General features: G+C 44.5%; 1 protein-coding gene and 1 pseudogene across 1 annotated transcript in view; both read left to right on the plus strand.

Annotated features, from left to right (window-relative positions):
• Positions 1-657: 657 nt before the first annotated feature.
• Positions 658-774, plus strand: LOC126261171 (5S ribosomal RNA; annotated as a pseudogene).
• A 2207-nt stretch (positions 775-2981) lies between these two features.
• LOC126260973 (unc-112-related protein-like) overlaps positions 2982-18584 on the plus strand; it is a 651959-nt gene continuing 636356 nt past the window's right edge. Inside the window, exon 1 of the mRNA XM_049958498.1 lies at positions 2982-3389. Within this exon, the coding sequence (XP_049814455.1) occupies positions 3248-3389 (142 nt within the window). The 5' untranslated portion in view covers positions 2982-3247. The remainder of the gene's footprint in view (positions 3390-18584) is intronic.

The raw sequence follows: 18584 nt of genomic DNA on the forward strand, positions 1-18584 counted from the left end.
CGCAGCACGCCCACTTCCTCAGCCTGGCTCTCTCTTCTCGTCCACTCCACTCGTCATCCACTCCGGCGCACAGCGGACACTCGTCCCGCATTTCGTTTTCTCAGAGGGGATCCGTAGTCCAGTTTTGACCGCTGTTCATTTGAAACGGTTTGTCTTCATTATTGCTGAACTTGTGCTGCTGGCAAAAATGGCCACGTCATCTGCGAATCCTGAATACTCACTTTTGAAGTATTATTAGAGACGTACAGGACTCTATAGGTGCGTGTTAAGCGTGTACTCGAAACGAGACATTTCTCGGGCGCCGCGTTTCTTTCTTTTCTCACTGTGCGATGTGTTCCTCTCTTCCGACGAAGTTGTTACTGTCTTGAGTTTCCTGACCTTTCTGCTCACTTCCCACTTGATGTTCTTAATGTTTTCTGCGTTTCTGCTGCACCTTTCCGATCCCTGGCCCAATGTTACTGATGCGGTTTGCGGATAGTGCTGTAAAGTATCAATTTAATATTACATGTAAGGCACGGCTTGTTGTAGATGTTTACAGTCCTACAGAATGCTCTGTTTCTGTTTTGATTTCCCTGCTGGTGAGCTTCTTTCCCAACATAGTCGAATCTGTCAACTCTACTAACATCACCATTACTGTCTTCCATTATATTATTATCAGGCAACGGCCTTGCCGCAGTGGATACACCGGTTCCCGTAAGATCACCGAAGTTAAGCGCTGTCGGGCGTGGTCGGCACTTGGATGGGTGACCATCCAGGCGCCATGTGCCGTTGCCATTTTTCGTGGTGCACTCAGCGTCGTGATGCCAACTGAGGAGCTACTCGACCGAATAGTAGCGGCTTCGGTCAAGAATCCCATCTTACGACCGGGAGTGGGGTGTGCTGACTCTACGCCCTTCCTACGCATTCTCTACCGAGGATGACACGGCGGTCGGATGGAGCCGGTAGGCCACTCGTGGCCTGAAGACGGAGTGCATTATATTATTATTATGAACAGCTCCTGTACCGAGCACATGGCAATGTTAACTGAATAAAGGGTCTGCTTGGATTTAAGAGGGGGGCCTCAGGTACCTAAACTTGCCTGGTCAAGTAGATACAAGAAATAAACCAACTGTTCCTCCTATTACTCGAGAAGATCACCAAAATTTGGGTGGAAGAAATACCCGGAGTAAGTACGGGAGCGAAAGGTAAGCAGGTCAAGTGTAAGTACTTGGCGGCTGATCCCAGACGAGGTTCGAGTCCTCCCTCGCGCATGGGTCTGTGTGTTTGTCCTGAGGATATTAAAGTTAAGTAGTGTGTAAGCTTAGGGACTGATGACCTTAGCAGTTAAGTCCCTAAGATTTCACACACTTTTTTTTGTAAGTACTTGGCTCCTTCTGACGTCATGCCAGTGGCTCCCCGCCGCCGAGAATGTTCGCGAGCCCGCCGTCAGCAGTGGATTCCAAATGTCTCGCTGAAAAACACGATGCGCACACTCCGAGAGCCAAAAGCTGGCCTCGCTTGCAACCGAGTACGGCAACATTACAGAAGTGAAGCGCTTCAAGTATCTGGGTGAATTTACTGGAAACACTGGCAACGAAAGCGCAGTTAAGGAAACACGTAAAGGAAAATGGCGTAAAGCCTACACAATTACCTGGAATATGTAGAACAAAACGAGTCATGTCCATGAAACCCAAAATTTGTCACTATCAGACAGTCGTTCTTGCGGGAGCACTCCACGTAACGGAGACTTCATCATTAACTACCAAAGTCAAAGATATCGAGAAAACAGAACGACAGATACTGAGAAAAATAATTTCACCCGAAATGGAAGACGGTGTCTGGATACGCAACAGCTCAGAAGAACTGTATTCGCTGAATGAGGGGTTCACCTCACTTGGACAGAAATGAGGGATGAAATTATACGGTCGTATAGCACGAATGGAGGACTCTCGATTGAGCAGCAAAATCTTCCACATCATCGGCGGGATCCGACAATCCAAAACACCTCAGCTGGTAGATAAGCAAAGTGACGTCACAGAAATCGGTATTGACCGACTGGCAGCTACACGCAGTACATACAGGCAGGCAGGAAAAACACGTAACTTCATACCTAAGAACCCGAATGGAAGGAATTTGGTACTTAGAAACGCAAGGACGTAAAAAAGAAGGCACGCGGAAAGTGAAAGAATGAGGAAGTTTTCGGAAACTATGAAGAACAAGAAAGGCAGTGCTAAGGAATGGTTTCACGTGTACCTCAGAGGACGAAACTTGGGAAAGAATACAAATAAAGTAGTTTTCTGCGTCAGTCACTTATTTATTTTGCCATTATGCGTTTCGACTGTTTAGTTATGTACCTGGTGTTAGTGAGGAGCACACAAGCCTTTTCACAGCAACAGACAAAGGGCAACAAACGTTACGTCGCGTCTTTCGAGGGGCGGTATAGCATGCATAACTGCTACTTGCTGTACGTGCTCTCCACTGTGCGTTATGTTTACACTGTCACTTTGTCTGCTGTTGTAGAAAGGGGTCTGTGCGCTCTCTACTAACACCAGCTACGCAACTAAACAATTCTCCACCTGAAGATGACGGTGTGAAGCATCGAAACGCGCACTGGCAAAATAAATGAGTGACGCGTAAAACTTTTACTTTTTTTTTATTTTTGTATTTATCAACAGTCGCAGCCCGCAAGATACCGTCCTTCATGGACGTAATATTCATTACAAGAAGATGTTTCGAGAGCCGGCCACAATCTAAGGTCTGAAAGTGGAACACTCGGGTGAGAGATTAAGTGAGGCCTAACGTAACGCGCGTGAGAGAAGTTCCCGCCGTCGCCGGTATACGGCAGGATAGCTTTTTGCGGGAAGACGCTGCCTGGAGAGCAAGTGGCCAGCGCGCCGGGAATGCGGTAGGTGGAGGGGGTCTGTGGCGGGGGAGGGGAGGGTTGGGGGGGGGGGGGGGCAGGCAGGCAGCGCCCGCCAGACTGCAGCCAGTCGCCCCCGCGCCACCGCCGCAGGCAGAGCCGCGCCGCGCCGCCTCGTGACGCAGACTTGGAAGCCCAGCGAGCAGCCGCGCCCCGTCCAGTCCGCCAGTGTCGCCTCGTCATGGCCCCGTGCCCCGCCGACGCGCGTTTCCACTAGCCAGAACAGCAAGTGTGTGACAGTTCCGCCGCCAGTGAAGTGTCCGGCGCTCCCATCGCCCCAGCAGACACGGGCTCGCGTCCGCCGTTCTTCTCCCCCGACACCGCCAGCGACAGTCGCAGAGCGTCGAGATGATGGCCGGAGGCATCGCCGTCGGCGACGGCTCGTGGAACCTGCGCGTCTGCGTCACCGACCTCAGCGTGGAGCGCACGCTGCGCGTCAAGGGCGACCTGCACGTCGGCGGCGTCATGCTGCGCCTCGTCGAGGACCTAGGTGAGCCGCGCCGCGCCACCCCCTGCCACCTCTGCGCCTCTCTTCCCGCGGTCGTCCTGCGGCTAGAGCGCGATATTCGACCCCTGGAACCTCGGCTGTGGCAGCCTAGCCCGAGGTCTAGTTTAAGCTGAAACGTGATAGTTTTGATTGCGAGTTGGCGAAGCCCAGTGAACGTCAGTGTCAAATAAACGTTGTGCTAATTTTGCGTTCGCACCATCTTTAAACGCACTTTGCCACATTTACCACACACATCGTAATAAAAACTGAAATTCGAGATAAATTCAGAGAAGCGGACAACTGTCTGACCACTATTCTGATGCAAGTCATGCGCGTACATCGTACACAAATCACGTCGTAACTTTTAACCATCTCGCGATACGTGTATGCTGTGGAAATAGTACGCTGTACGACTTCGTGGAAGGTATGTTCTCAGAATTTCGACACTAAATCTCTGCGTGACGCCACTGAACCCCGCTGAGTATCTCGGGAACGCTCTCGTCCTTACTGTAAACAATCCCCTGAGCAAACGCGCCGCTCTCCATTGGATATCACCCCCCCCCCCTCTCTCTCTCTCTCTCTCTTTTTAATCGGACCTGATAACAGTTCCGAACTGATAAGCACTACTCAAGAATGCGTCCAACGATTGTTTTGCAAGTCACTCCTGTCGGAAATCGATTAGATTTACTTAAGGTTCTTCCAACGATTCTCAGCGCGGCACCTGGTTTTCGCGCAATTAGTTCCAAGGGTTCATTTCACGTTGCGTCGCTCCGGGCGGTTATTCGTAGCCGTTTTTCTCTCCGGTGATTTGCCTCCAACAGTGTAGTGGAACACCTGTGGAGCTCACCGCACACTGGTGCACGTGGCAAGAGCGCAGTTGCCTGTACTCTCTTGCTTCGCTACGCAAAACGTTACCGGGACTTACACTAGAACAACAGCAATGGAATGTAATCGAATCAAGTTAGGTAGTGCTGAAGGAATTACATTAAGAAATGAGATACTGAGAGTGGTCAAAGGCGGGTTTCACTATTTGAGCGGCGGAGTAACTCGCGACGGCGGAAGGGAGCAGGATATAAAATGCAGATGACGATACGAATACACCGAGAAAAACATTTCCGAAATACAGAAAGTTTTTGACATGTGATATACAGTGAAGTGTTTGGATATACTTTCTGATAATGTTTGTCAGGATTGCAGTCTTCGGTGGAACTGAGACGTGGACGATGAGCAGTATAGACAAGAACCGGTCAGAAGCTTCTCAATGGTGGCGATACAGAAGAATGCTGAACATGAGACACATGATCGAATAAGGGAAAAAAAGAAATTTGCCACCCAACTACACGAAAAGAAACACATCGATGAGCATATACTGAGCCATCAAGGAACAGTCCATTTGGAAACGGAGGGGGAAGTGTGTGTGGGAGGAGGGGATTGGGAGGAGGAACTGCAGACGGACACGAGTGCTGGAATAGAGTGAGCGCGGTGAATTAGGCGTGGGTCGCCGAAGCGGCCAAGACTTCCTCACGAGGTACACGGGCTTCAAGAGTGGTGCACGGAATCAGCCTGCGCACTAGGAGGCATTTAGAAAACCGTACAACGGATAAGAGTTAACGCATGTGTTCAGATTTACTACCTTCAGCAAACACTAACAACTTGGACCAACCTCTCCGAAGCTCCCGTTCCGTCTTCAGTATGTTGTCGGTTTCTTTTTCGGTTGATACTCGAGACAGCACTTGAGGTCCAAACGTTTAGTCACGGGGAGACTGAGTGACAAAAAACACGATTGGAGGTGATTACGTCACTATTACCTTGTGGCGACTTTATGAGAAAATATAATTTTGTACTCACGTTACACTAGAAGGCTACAAAGCAAGAGTGCAAGAAACGCGACAATTATAAATCAGTCCCCGCCGTTCCGAGAAGCATCTGTGTGGAAATAAAACTCACTTGCCGACTCACTGTTTGTGCCTCTCTACCTGTAACGAGACCTCCCTTTTTGCTCGATGACGCCAGGGGCTACCACCGACAGTCTCGTACCGGGCAGATCCGCCGCAGAAACTACCTCCGACATAAAAGGCTCCCGAGTGTTCACTAACGTTGCGAAATACTGCGATTCTCCGCGTATGGTTCAAATGGTTCAAATGGTTCTGAGCACTATGAGACTTAACATCTGTGGTCATCAGTCCCCTAGAACTTAGAACTACTTAAACCTAACTAACCTAAGGACATCACACACATCCATGCCCGAGGCAGGATTCGAACCTGCTACCGTAGCAGTCGCGCGGTTCCGGACTGCGCGCCTGGAACCGCTAGACCACCGCGGCCGGCTCTCCGCGTATGGTCGGCCATCGGGCACAGGACTGGAGCTTGCGTAACGCAGTGCAAAGTAGGCCACATTTAAACAGCTGCGATTCGCGTCCGGTAAAGCAGAACAGTGAATAATTTTTTCGAAGTCCGTGGCTGTTGTAATATTGTGAATCTGTCGCCTTGTCAGATGGGTTATGCCACCTGAAGACAGTGGCGTGCAGATTCAACGACGCGGGCTGTGACTTGGAACGCGTCGGTTAAACCGTTTCTCTTCTACTGTAGCACTTCCTATACCCTCCTACAGTCACTAAACGGCGACACTTCTGTGCACACTGCTCCGTCATCAGCAAACAGTCGCAGGTTGCAGCACTGCCTATCTGCCAGACTGTTCGCGTGTGGTTGTATAGAAAACGAGAGTGGTCATTCGACGCTGCCCTGGGGCACTCCTGACCGCACCTCAGTCTCCGCCAAATACTCGCCGTCGAGGACAGCGTACTGTGTTCTGCTACTTAAAAAGTCTTCGAGCCACGACATACCTGCGACCAGTTTCGTATGTTCGGACCTTCGTTAACAGTCTGGAGTGTGGCGGAAATAATAATTTCGCGTGGCACAGTGGCCAGGTGAGAGTCTTTCTACCGCACGCCATTTAGGCGAGTTGCGTGTCCTTAATCTGGCCCAGTTGTCCGACAGGGGAAGGGGGGAAGGGGCCCTGCAGCCTGACGTGGAACCAGAACCACGTGTCGTTTGTTGCGGATCCTCACACAGTACAGAGGCGAAGGCTAGACGCTATAGGCAGACTGAAAAAAGTGACCGGTCCGACCGGCATTCGATCCCGCGAGCTTTCGGCTGCCGACGACGCGCTGCGCAGCCCCGCCAGAGAAGCAGTCTGGAGCTGGACGCAGTCTGAAGTGTTGGGCTGCAGCTGCCGGCTGCCGATCAGACGCGTCCACACTCCAGCTCCCAGGGTCCCTCCACCACCTCTCCCTGCCCCTCCCTGTCGCCGCCCCTCTGCGTTCAAGGTCGTAATGTGGCCAAGGTCACCTGCCCCAGCGTGGGGCGTCCGTCCGTGTGTCGCCATCCGTCTTGCGCTTATACCGTGCCCGGCAGCTGGTTGTTTCGTGCGCACGGCTGTACCGCAGCAGTCGGCAGTGGCCTACCCCCGAACGACCTTGGCTGCACCTTGTGACGTCACGGCGCTCTGCTGATAGTCCCGACGGCAGCTTCGCAACGTGACAGTCGCCTTTCCTGGCGCTGACACAAAGTTCAGTTGAATATTCCAACAACTTAAGTGTCCGGTTCTGAATTATGCGATATACGCATTCCTCCTTTTTTTTCGCACTGGGTAACGCATCAACTTCAGTGCCCCCTCATTTGTTTCTTGTTGCTTTTCATTTTTCTAGTATTTCTCCACCTTCTCCCCATTTGCCGTTTTCTTTCTTCTGTCCATGTTCGTTCAGATTTCTTACTTTTTCTGCCTCAGTATCCTTCCAAATTTAGTATCTTAGTCTTTCTGTTATTTCCTATTCCTTGCAGTATTTCGTATTTTATTTCTGTGATCCATCCTATTGTCGATTTCTTTTTCCAGAAATAAAGGAAATTAATCACGTTTTATCCATTCCATAGAGGCGTTCAAAGAAGGTTAATCTCCGCTTTTACATTAATTCCAATATTTACTCGGTGTTTTCCTACATCTCCTCTTACTTCTCATTTCCCAACCATCTGTAGTTCGCATGGCACTCGTTATTTTTCTAATCATCCGTCTTTCAGGCACCACTATTCTGTCCATCTTGTAGGCCTACTTCATTGATAAACATTCACGTGCATATAAACACTCAGGTCTTATCACTCTGCTAGACTATTTCAGATTTGTTTTATAGATATTTTTTGTCAAACGAGATGCTCTTTCCATTTTGTTAACTCTTACATCTATTGCAAGTTCTTTTTAGTCTATTCTGCGCTAAATTTTCTCCATTTCACTTTAGCAACTTGCTCTCTTTAATCTCTTGATACTGCTATGTATTTTGGTCATTTTGTATATTAGTCACGAATTTTATTTTTCAGATAAAATATTGAGAGCAGTTTCATAAGCTGTTTTTTCGAAAATAGTTATCTGATTTTTTAAGAGAACTGCAAAATCGTCTGCAAAAGCCGTGCAATTTGCCAGAATTCCATTTGTTTCCCTTCCCAGAATTTTTGTATCAGTTTTCTAATTTTTTGGCTACGAATCCCACGTCCTTACAATTTTTGCCTAAAACAGATAAACAGAAAAGGTCATCAGCCGTCCCCTTGTCTAACACCAGTTTATATTTCAAATGGCTGAGGCATTTGTGCTATAAATTTAACTTTATATATCGCATTTGTTAAAGTTTTACGAATTATGTTTACTAATTTTGATTTAACATCAAATTTTCTAATGATTTGATCCATTGTTCCTGTGTCAACCGAATCGAATGCTTTCTTGAAATCAATAAATTTGCTAGTTCAACATTTTGTGGTGAATTAATTTTAAGTTAAAAACCTGTTCTGTACAAAATCTTCCCAATCGAAAATTAACCTGATATTCTCCCATTTGTGTGCCTAAACTATCTTCACCCCCGTGCAGGAGAATTTTTATAATGCTTTGTATGCCACTGGCAGAAGTGACACTTCTCTCCAGCTGTGGAAATTTGTCTCCCTTTTTATGCAGTTGGTGGAGAAATGCTATTTTCCACCCTTCTGGGATCTTTACTGTTTCTCAGGTCCTCTCAAAATAGTTCACTAGTTCTGCTGTAATGGAGTCTTCTTCATTTGCTTTGTTGTTTTTTAGTGTTATCTGCATAAATGTAGCTCTTTTGGTGGGAAACCTTGCTCACCGTGTTTTGGTATTACTATCAATCTGATTCCTACACCTATACAATAATTTGTTGTTAATCTGCATTACGTATTTTTTGTATGTGTTCCACACGATAAATAAAACGAATACATCCGCGACTTCTGGTGTCACTCCACTCAGTTAGTTGCAGCCGCTTCCGGACGATAACTTAATCTACTACATCCTTTTTGGCGTTTCTTCGCGCAGCATGTGTTAATTTACGTAGCAGAATGTCTGTATGCTCACACGGTAAGGCTACTATCATCTTGCAAAGTAAATGACAATGTGTGCTTTGACAAGTTATCAGCTACTCGTTTCATCTCGAACTGTTCCATTGTACCGTGTTTGTATAAACACGCCAATATGGAGGGACTGCGGCTACGCCTTGAAGCAAAACACTTTTTTTTAAACTGTTTTCTTCACTAAACTAATTTCAGCGACAAAATCGCCGCATAAAGATGTTCATTTATTTACTGGTGACGGATTTCGACCACTGTTCTGATCATTATCGTGGTTGTATGCCTCCTGCAGTGGCGCCTGCACCTCGCCAGTTTCAGCAGACTCCCGTGGAGTAAGCGGTCAGATGACGACCAGAACAGGGGTCGAAGCCGGTCATCGGTAAATAACTAAACATCTTTATGCGGATGGGGCTGTTTTATTAAGCAAAAAATTAACAGTTTTATAATATATTATCTACTTTAAGTCGCAGCATGGTTTCTACGTTTGTTGCCGTTATTTACGGCATATTATCTATGTTCCTGTTGCCGTTTCTTCGGCGTACAGCATGTCATCAGCAATTGCATGAGTGGCTATCATAAACAAATATAAAAAAAAGTGAATTTGTATACGACAGCGTTATATTATTCGGAATTGCGGTAGTGTTGTGGATACACTTTTCGTGAGCACTAGGTTGGTTCGTAATTTGTCATGTACTCACGTTCGTCGATCGGCTTGCAGTTGCTTTTAAACAAAGAGAAACATAACTTCTGCGCCTTGGTTGTAGTTCAAAACATTACGCCATGTTGTAGTTGCGTGTGTCGTGAGAATGTTCGCATGTTGCGAGAAGGTTTTGAAAATTGTACCGGGAGTTCTGACGACATCTGCTCCTTATTTACATCCCAGTGAGTGATTGGAGAGTGATTATACAGGAGTGCGTGCTTGTTTTGCTCCTGTTCTGTGCCCTGTTCTGTTAAGGGCCTCGTAAACGATCTAACGTTTTGTCACACTAAACTATATTTGCCAAATATTTGATCATGTACGGTGCTGTTTGACGTGTTTGTCAAACATAAATCGTGTCTGATGTGTTTGCAAGAAATTTTGATTGACGGTAAATTTACAAGATGACGGACGTTGTTCGTGTCGATGTTTCGCCGCCTATGTATAGTGAAAAACTGTTTTATTACAATTTATCTCATTTAATAGTGTGTTTCTACATCTGTGGATGCCACGAACAAGCAAGAAAACAACAGCGCTGACAATTACCAAAATGGTAGATGTATCACATTTTTTCCAGCAGGAACAGGTCATGAACAAAATATTTTACGCATGACATGAAATAAAAGAAATCGAAGTTCTCAAGTTCTTTCACAAACGATGCGAGCTATATATTCCCACGCTGGAGTATTTCAATGAACTGTCATTGTATGACCAAGAAGAAGAGAATAAAATTACCCAAAGCTGTTTCTCTTTTTTTTTTTTTCTTTTTTTTAACGAACAAATGTTTCACTGTCCATCTGCAGGAAGTTGATGTCATGACTAGATTCTGAGTGTAACATCATTAACAGATTTTCGTGTGCATTTTTCTTCTATTTCAAACAATTCCCTCGCCAGGCCTCCTCTTTTCTTATTCTTGTTCTTCTTTAAACGCAGTGCCAGAGTCAAGGTTAGAAATGGTTTATGTGCTTTTGTAGCTATTCGTGCCAAAGAACATCATACACGAAAAGTGTCTGCTTCAAAAGTAAGGTTAAACTGATAAGCTTTCTCGGTGGCCTACGTCTCTGGCTTGTTTGACCCACCCGCAGCCAATTTGACACAGAAGTTTCCTTTTTTACGAGAGCCTTAAAAAGTTTTTAAAGATTTCATTGCCCATTCGAAGAAAGTTGATGTAATCAAAGGGTTCCTTTAGCAGGTTTGCGTGACTACATCTCTCTCTCGTTTTAAGCCATTCCCTGGATCATTGTCTCGTTTTCATGTTCTTCGTCCGTAAACACAGTGCCAAAGAGAATACCAAGACTGGTGTATCTGCATTTGTGGCCATTTCACTACTGTCAAAATACTCACGAACACGAGTAGCGTCTTCTCCAAAGTGAGGTTAAACTGACAAACTTCGTTTGTACTTCAGAATGCGATTTTCACTCTGCAGCGGAGTGTGCGCTGATATGAAACTTCCTGGCAGATTAAAACTGTGTGCCCGACCGAGACTCGAACTCGGGACCTTTGCCTTTCGCGGGCAAGTGCTCTACCATCCGAGCTACCGAAGCACGACTCACGCCCGCTACTCACAGATTTACTTCTGCCAGTATCTCGTCTCCTACCTTCCAAACTTTACAGAAGCTCTCCTTTTCATATCAGCGCACACTCCGCTGCAGAGTGAAAATCTCATTCTGGAAACATCCCCCAGGCTGTGGCAAAGCCACGTCTCCGCTATATCCTTTCTTTCAGGAGTGCTAGTTCTGCATGTTTCGCAGGAGAGCTTCTGTCAAGTTTGGAAGGTAGGAGACGAGATACTGGCAGAAGTAAATCTTTGAGTACCGGGGGTGAGTCGTGCTTCGGTAGCTCGGATGGTAGAGCACTTGGCCGCGAAAGGCAAAGGTCCCGAGTTCGAGTCTCGGTCGGGCACACAGTTTTAATCTGCCAGGAAGTTTCGTTTGTACTTGTACGGCTAGACAAGGGTGCGTTTGACATACGAGTTTGCTCGTTTACGGGGGCGTTTCGAGTTGTAAAGAGTGTGCTGATGCAAAGTGCTGTGTTTTCATTTCTTATGTTTGTGGCTTCCGCTATAGCCTTTTGTATGTAATAATTTCCCTCTATTTTTAGTTTTCGGTATAAATTGCTGTTGTGTTTCAGGATGTCTAGACCAGTTTCAATATTAGTGGTGTGGGGGTTTCTATTTAGTAAGTCATCTGCGAAAGTTGAATGTGTGCTGCAAGTGTTCAGAGCTCTCACGTGTTCTGTGTGCCTTGTTCGGAAGTTTCTGCTTGTTTTTTCTGTGTGTTGGGCTTGATAGGAGTTACACGTGAGGTGGTATATTCTAGCGTTGCTGAACTTGCCCGAGGTTCTTTTGTCTCATCGTGGCCTTTGTCGAACTGTGTCTTTTGTTGTAAATGTTACTGGGATTCTTTACTTTTTCAATATGTATCCAATTCTATGTGCTATTTCATTATTGTTTTTTCTGTGTGTTGGGCTTGATAGGAGTTACACGTGAGGTGGTATATTCTTGCGTTGCTGAACTTGCCCGAGGTTCTTTTGTCTCATCGTGGCCTTTGTTGAACTGTGTCTTTTGTTGTAAATGTTACTGGGATTCTTTACTTTTTCAATATGTATCCAATTCTATGTGCTATTTCATTATTGTATGTTAGTGTGTACAGACTGTTTGTTTTTTTAGATGAGGTGTGATTTGCTGTGTTGCCTGTGTTCTGCCTCTGTGTTTTTAGACCTTTTGGTTGTGCTCTCGAGCAGGTGGCCCTCTAACATTAACTTTCACTTTTTCCTTGTTGTTGAGCTCGTTTATCGTCTTTGTTTCGTGTTCATTATTTTCAACAGCACTTTGTTTGAGTATATTTAGTTCGTGTGCGTAGTTTTCTAGTTTAAGAGATATTCTGTTTATCCTGTGAAGCATGTTTCTGAAACTGGAATGTTTATGAGCTCTCGAGTGGTTGGAAGAGGTATGGATAACAATCTTTGTGGATGTGGGTTTTCTGTAGAAGGAAAATTCATTTTGGTTGTTGTGTCTTTTAATTGTAACATCCAGAAGTTTTGTTTCTTTTCTTCTTCAGTTTCCATTGCGAAGCAGGTTTGTGGGTGTACAGTGTTGATGTTACTGTATATCTCTTCTATGCTATTTTGTGTTTCATCCATGAGACGGATTACGTCATCCAGGTATCGGTATGAGTGTGTTATTTTTGTACCCTTCTCGTTTTACAGTGTTGTTGAATATTTACGTTCTCTGTATGGTCCAAGAAAATGTAGGCTTATGGGTGACTCTCTATTGCTGCAAGTAGAAGCTGTTGTTCAAAATTAAGTAATTATGTTCTGTGATTAGCTTAAGGATGAATGAGATTTCATTTATTTATAGGTCGAGGAATTTCTTGCTTTTCAGCTGCAGTTCTGTACTGTTCATAGTTTGTTCTGTGGACGTAGATCTGAACATGGGTGTAATGTCAAAAGATATCAGTTTTGCTGTTAGGGGAATGTTGATGTTCTTAATTTTCGTTATTATGTCTCCTGTGTTTTGCATTTCACAATGGAAATTCTAAATCTATTACATGCGACAGGCTAGAGCTGAGGGCAAAACTGTAATAAATAAAAACACAACGTGTTGCAACAACACACTCTTAACGGCTCTAAGAGAACTGACACTAAGGCACAGAACAGGAACGAAACACACACACGTGTAATCATACCACCATCACTCGAATAGATATAAATAGCAACAGAAGTCGTGAGAGCTCCAGCTACAATTTTCAAAACGATATGCGATCATTCTCGCGACACACGCAACAACAAGATGTAACGTTTCGAACTGCGACCGAGGTGCAAAAGCTATGTTTCTCTTCGTTGGAAAGCAACTGCAAGCCGACCAACGAACGTGAGTGCGTGATAGATTACGTAACAACCTAGTACACGCCAAAAATGTATCCACAAAACTAGCGTAGTTCCCAATAGTACACCCGCTGACGTATAAGAGTTCTCTTTCTCATATTTGTTAATAACAGCCATTGATACAGTTGCAGGTGACATGCTTTATACCAAAGACAAGTCAACAAAATAAGGAAATTGCCGGAAATAACGGCAACGAATGTAGAAACCGTGCAGTGACTTAAAGTAAATAAGGGATTATGAAACTATTCCCAGAATACAACATTTGGAACCAAAAAGAGTACTGACTTTGCACCTCGTGGTCTAGGGGTAGCGTCTTTGATTCATAATCAAAACGTCTTCGGTCCCGGGTTCGATCCCCGCCACTGCCTAAATTTTGATAAAGAATCAGCATTGGCGGCCGAAGACTTCCGGCATAAGAAGTCAGCCTCATTCTGCCAACGGTCTTGTCAAAGAGGGCGGAGGAGCGGATAGAGGTTCAGGGTACTCTCTTGTCCTAGGGGTGGGAAATTGCCCCTAAAGGCGGAAGAATCAGCAATGATCAACGACATGAGGATGCAGAAGGCAATGGAAACCACTGCATTAAAGACACGTAACGTGTATCCACAGGACATGTGGCCTGTAATTGAAGAAGTGTCATGATGATCTCTCCATTGGCAAAAGATTCCTGAATAGTCCCCCATTCGGATCTCCGGGAGGGGACTGCCAAGGGGGAGGTTACCATGAGAAAAAGATTGAATAATCAACGAAAGGATAACGTTCTACGAGTCGGGGCGTGGAATGTCAGAAGCTTGAACGTGGTAGGGAAACTAGAAAATCTGAAAAGGGAAATGCAAAGGCTCAATCTAGATATAGTAGGGGTCAGTGAAGTGAAGTGGAAGGAAGATTTTCCGATTTCTGGATTTCTGGTCAGATGAGTATCGGGTAATATCAACAGCAGCAGAAAATGGTATAACAGGTGTAGGATTCGTTATGAATAGGAAGGTAGGGCAGAGGGTGTGTTACTGTGGACAGTTCAGTGACCGGGTTGTTCTAATCAGAATCGACAGCAGACCAACACCGACAACGATAGTTCAGGTATACATGCCGACGTCGCAAGCTGAAGATGAACAGATAGATAAAGTGTATGAGGATATTGAAAGGATAATGCAGTATGTAAAGGGGGACGAAAATCTAATAGTCATGGGCGACTGGAATGCAGTTGTAGGGGAAGGAGTAGAAGAAAAGGTTACAGGAGAATATGGGCTTGGGACGAGGAATGAAAGAGGAGAAAGACTAATTGAGTTCTGTAACAAGTTTCAGCTAGTAATAGCGAATACCCTGTTCAAGAATCACAAGAGGAGGAGGTATACTTGGAAAAGGCCGGGAGATACGGGAAGATTTCAATTAGATTACATCATGGTCAGACAGAGATTCCGAAATCAGATACTGGATTGTAAGGCGTACCCAGGAGCAGATATAGACTCAGATCACAATATAGTAGTGATGAAGAGTAGGCTGAAGTTCAAGACATTAGTCAGGAAGAATCAATACGCAAAGAAGTGGGATACGGAAGTACTAAGGAATGACGAGATACGTTTGAAGTTCTCTAACGCTATAGATACAGCAATAAGGAATAGCGCAGTAGGCAGTACAGTTGAAGAGGAATGGACATTTTTAAAAAGGGCCATCACAGAAATTGGGAAGGAAAACATAGGTACAAAGAAGGTAGCTGCGAAGAAACCATGGGTAACAGAAGAAATACTTCAGTTGATTGATGAAAGGAGGAAGTACAAACATGTTCCGGGAAAATCAGGAATACAGAAATACAAGTCGCTGAGGAATGAAATAAATAGGAAGTGCAGGGAAGCTAAGACGAAATGGCTGCAGGAAAAATGTGAAGACATCGAAAAAGATATGATTGTCGGAAGGACAGACTCAGCATACAGGAAAGTCAAAACAACCTTTGGTGACATTAAAAGCAACGGTGGTAACATTAAGAGTGCAACGGGAATTCCACTGTTAAATGTAGGGGAGAGAGAGCAGATCGGTGGAAAGAATACATTGAAAGCCTCTATGAGGGTGAAGGTTTGTCTGATGTGATAGAAGAAGAAACAGGAGTCGATTTAGAAGAGATAGGGGATCCAGTATTAGAATCGGAATTTAAAAGAGCTTTGGAGGACTTATGGTCAAATAAGGCAGAAGGGATAGATAACATTCCATCATAATTTCTAAAATCATTGGGAGAAGTGGCAACATAACGACTATTCACGTTTGTGTGTAGAATATATGAGTCTGGCGACATACCATCTGACTTTCGGAAAAGCATCATCCACACAATTCCGAAGACGGCAAGAGCTTAACAGCTCATGCATCGAAGCTGCTTACAAGAATAATATACAGAAGAATGGAAAAGAAAATTGAGAATGTGCTAGGTGACGATCAGTTTGCCTTTAGGAAAAGTAAAGGGACGAGAGAGGCAATTCTGACGTTACGGCTAATAATGGAAGCAAGGCTAAAGAAAAATCAAGACACTTTCATAGGATTTGTCGACCTGGAAAAAGCGTTCGACAATATAAAATGGTGCAAGCTGTTCGAGATTCTGAAAAAAGTAGGGGTAAGCTATAGGGAGAGACGGGTCATATACAATATGTACAACAACGAAGAGGGAATAATAAGAGTGGACGATCAAGAACGAAGTGCTCGTATTAAGAAGGGTGTAAGACAAGGCTGTAGCCTTTCGCCCCTACTCTTCAATCTGTACATCGAGGAAGCAATGATGGAAATAAAAGAAAGGTTCAGGAGTGGAATTAAAATACAAGGTGAAAGGATATCAATGATACGATTCGCTGATGACATTGCTATCCTGAGTGAAAGTGAAGAAGAATTAAATGATCTGCTGAACGGAATGAACAGTCTAATGAGTACACAGTATGGTTTGAGAGTAAATCGGAGGAAGACGAAGGTAATGAGAAGTAGTAGAAATGAGAACAGCGAGAAACTTAACATCAGGATTGATGGTCACGAAGTCAATGAAGTTAAGGAATTCTGCTACCTAGGCAGTAAAATAACCAATGACGGACGGAGCAAGGAGGACATCAAAAGCAGACTCGCTATGGCAAAAAAGTCATTTCTGGCCAAGAGAAGTCTTCTAAAATCAAATACCGGCCTTAATTTGAGGAAGAAATTTCTGAGGATGTACGTCTGGAGTACAGCATTGTATGGTAGTGAAACATGGACTGTGGGAAAACCGGAACAGAAGAGAATCGAAGCATTTGAGATGTGGTGCTATAGACGAATGTTGAAAATTAGGTGGACTGATAAGGTAAGGAATGAGGAGGTTCTACGCAGAATCGGAGAGGAAAGGAATATGTGGAAAACACTGACAAGGAGAAGGAACAGGATGATAGGACATCTGCTAAGACATGAGGGAATGACTTCCATGGTACTAGAGGGAGCTGCAGAGGGCAAAAACTGTAGAGGAAGACAGAGATTGGAATACGTCAAGCAAAAAATTGAGGACGTAGGTTGCAAGTGCTACTCTGAGATGAAGAGGTTGGCACAGGAGAGGAATTAGTGGCGGGCCGCATCAAACCAGTCAGTAGACTGACGACAAAAAAAAAAAAAAAAACTTTGCACGTTTCAGAGTACCGAAAACCAGCTGATGGTGGCGCTTTTGTCGCTGAAACTATTTTGGGAAATAAAATAATGAAAACGAGAGTTTTGCATCAAGGCGAACCCAACGACAAGCGACACGAATCCTTCCACTGCTCGGGCCCCAGCCGCTCTGCTATTGTGAACCACGAACCAGGTGTACAGTACTGTAATGTGCTCCAGTCTGTTACGGAGTATCCGCTGTTGGTCTGTATCATTCAGTCGGCGGTCGGTTGGCTGGTTGTTTAGTTACTTACACGTGTGGTGGATCGCCTAGCACGACACGCCATAATGGCGTAGGAAGAGTCAATTTACGGAATATCAACTCGGTTTCTACCTAAACATGGATGTAAGCTGGTCAGTTACATATCAGTTCACATGAGAGAAAGCGATACATGTAAGCGCCTAACACTGTTGCTGACACCGATACGCTGGTTATCTTTCTGGATAACAGAGGCGGGGGATATCGGAAGCTAATGCAACTTGATGTATAGGGTTTCGGGATGATATTGCTGGAAGATTTTTTTTTTTCTGATCGCTGTGAGAGGTATAAGATTCCATTGTGCTACTAAATATTTCTAACTACTGGAGCATACACAGCGGAACGCTGCAGAACGTTACGAATATAAGCAGTCATCTAATTACTGTGCAGAAGCTTAAACTGTTAATCATCGGTATGTTTACAAACGGGTATTCCACTCTTGTCTAATAATTGTTGGTGTTTTGACTGAGCAGTTCTAATGAAGGGTGCTCTAGTTACATACCTCGTTTACAGTTTATAACGATATGTTTACGTAATTTGTATACATAAACATACAGTTATAAATGTACCCGTTCGTAGTCGCTAATTATAACAATATGTTTACTTTTTTGCTGTAACATCTAGCTATAATCAGCGGTGGAAATATATTTGCGAACGCCGACCGTGTGCAGCTGTTTCTTGTTGATCGTCTGATCAGTCGGAAGTTGCATTGCAGAGGATAGTAAATGCCTATTCAAAATATAATTATTTTCGGATAGCTCAACATAAATTTCCTAAGGGACCGTAGTTTATCATGCATTTACCAGTAGAATATGGCGCGGAGAAAACATTTCGCCGCATGCAACTTCCGACCGATTTCGACGAAAGAACTCGTGACTGTGAACACTCTATTTGGCAAAAACATAAAGAAAATTAAATAACTTCATGAAGGAGTGACACATAGATTTTATACCAAATAAATAGTCCATACACCAGTTCCATTTAACTCTGAATTTATGGCAATTTATAGATGAACTTACACTGCAATGAAGGATTTAACATGGATGCCGTTTAAACTGGCACTTCTCTTCTCGTAATGAAAATAATTCCTTTGACGTTTTCACATACACGTCGCACAATAAATCTACTGCTATGCAGTGTTGAACTTTATTTTACACTAAAATAATATTATTTTTAACAATAATGATACGGCGGCAAGACATGCGCGTCCGACACAAGTTACAAGAGAAAAGAGAAAAAATGTGTAACTGTTCATCGAGAATATCTCATACACCAAAAGAATGTGTAAAAGTGTTCTTCTTCTGTCCGTTTTTCGCGCCGCGGTTTT

Source organism: Schistocerca nitens, chromosome 5 (genome assembly GCF_023898315.1).
Source record: "Schistocerca nitens isolate TAMUIC-IGC-003100 chromosome 5, iqSchNite1.1, whole genome shotgun sequence".
Classification (NCBI taxonomy): domain Eukaryota; kingdom Metazoa; phylum Arthropoda; class Insecta; order Orthoptera; family Acrididae; genus Schistocerca; species Schistocerca nitens.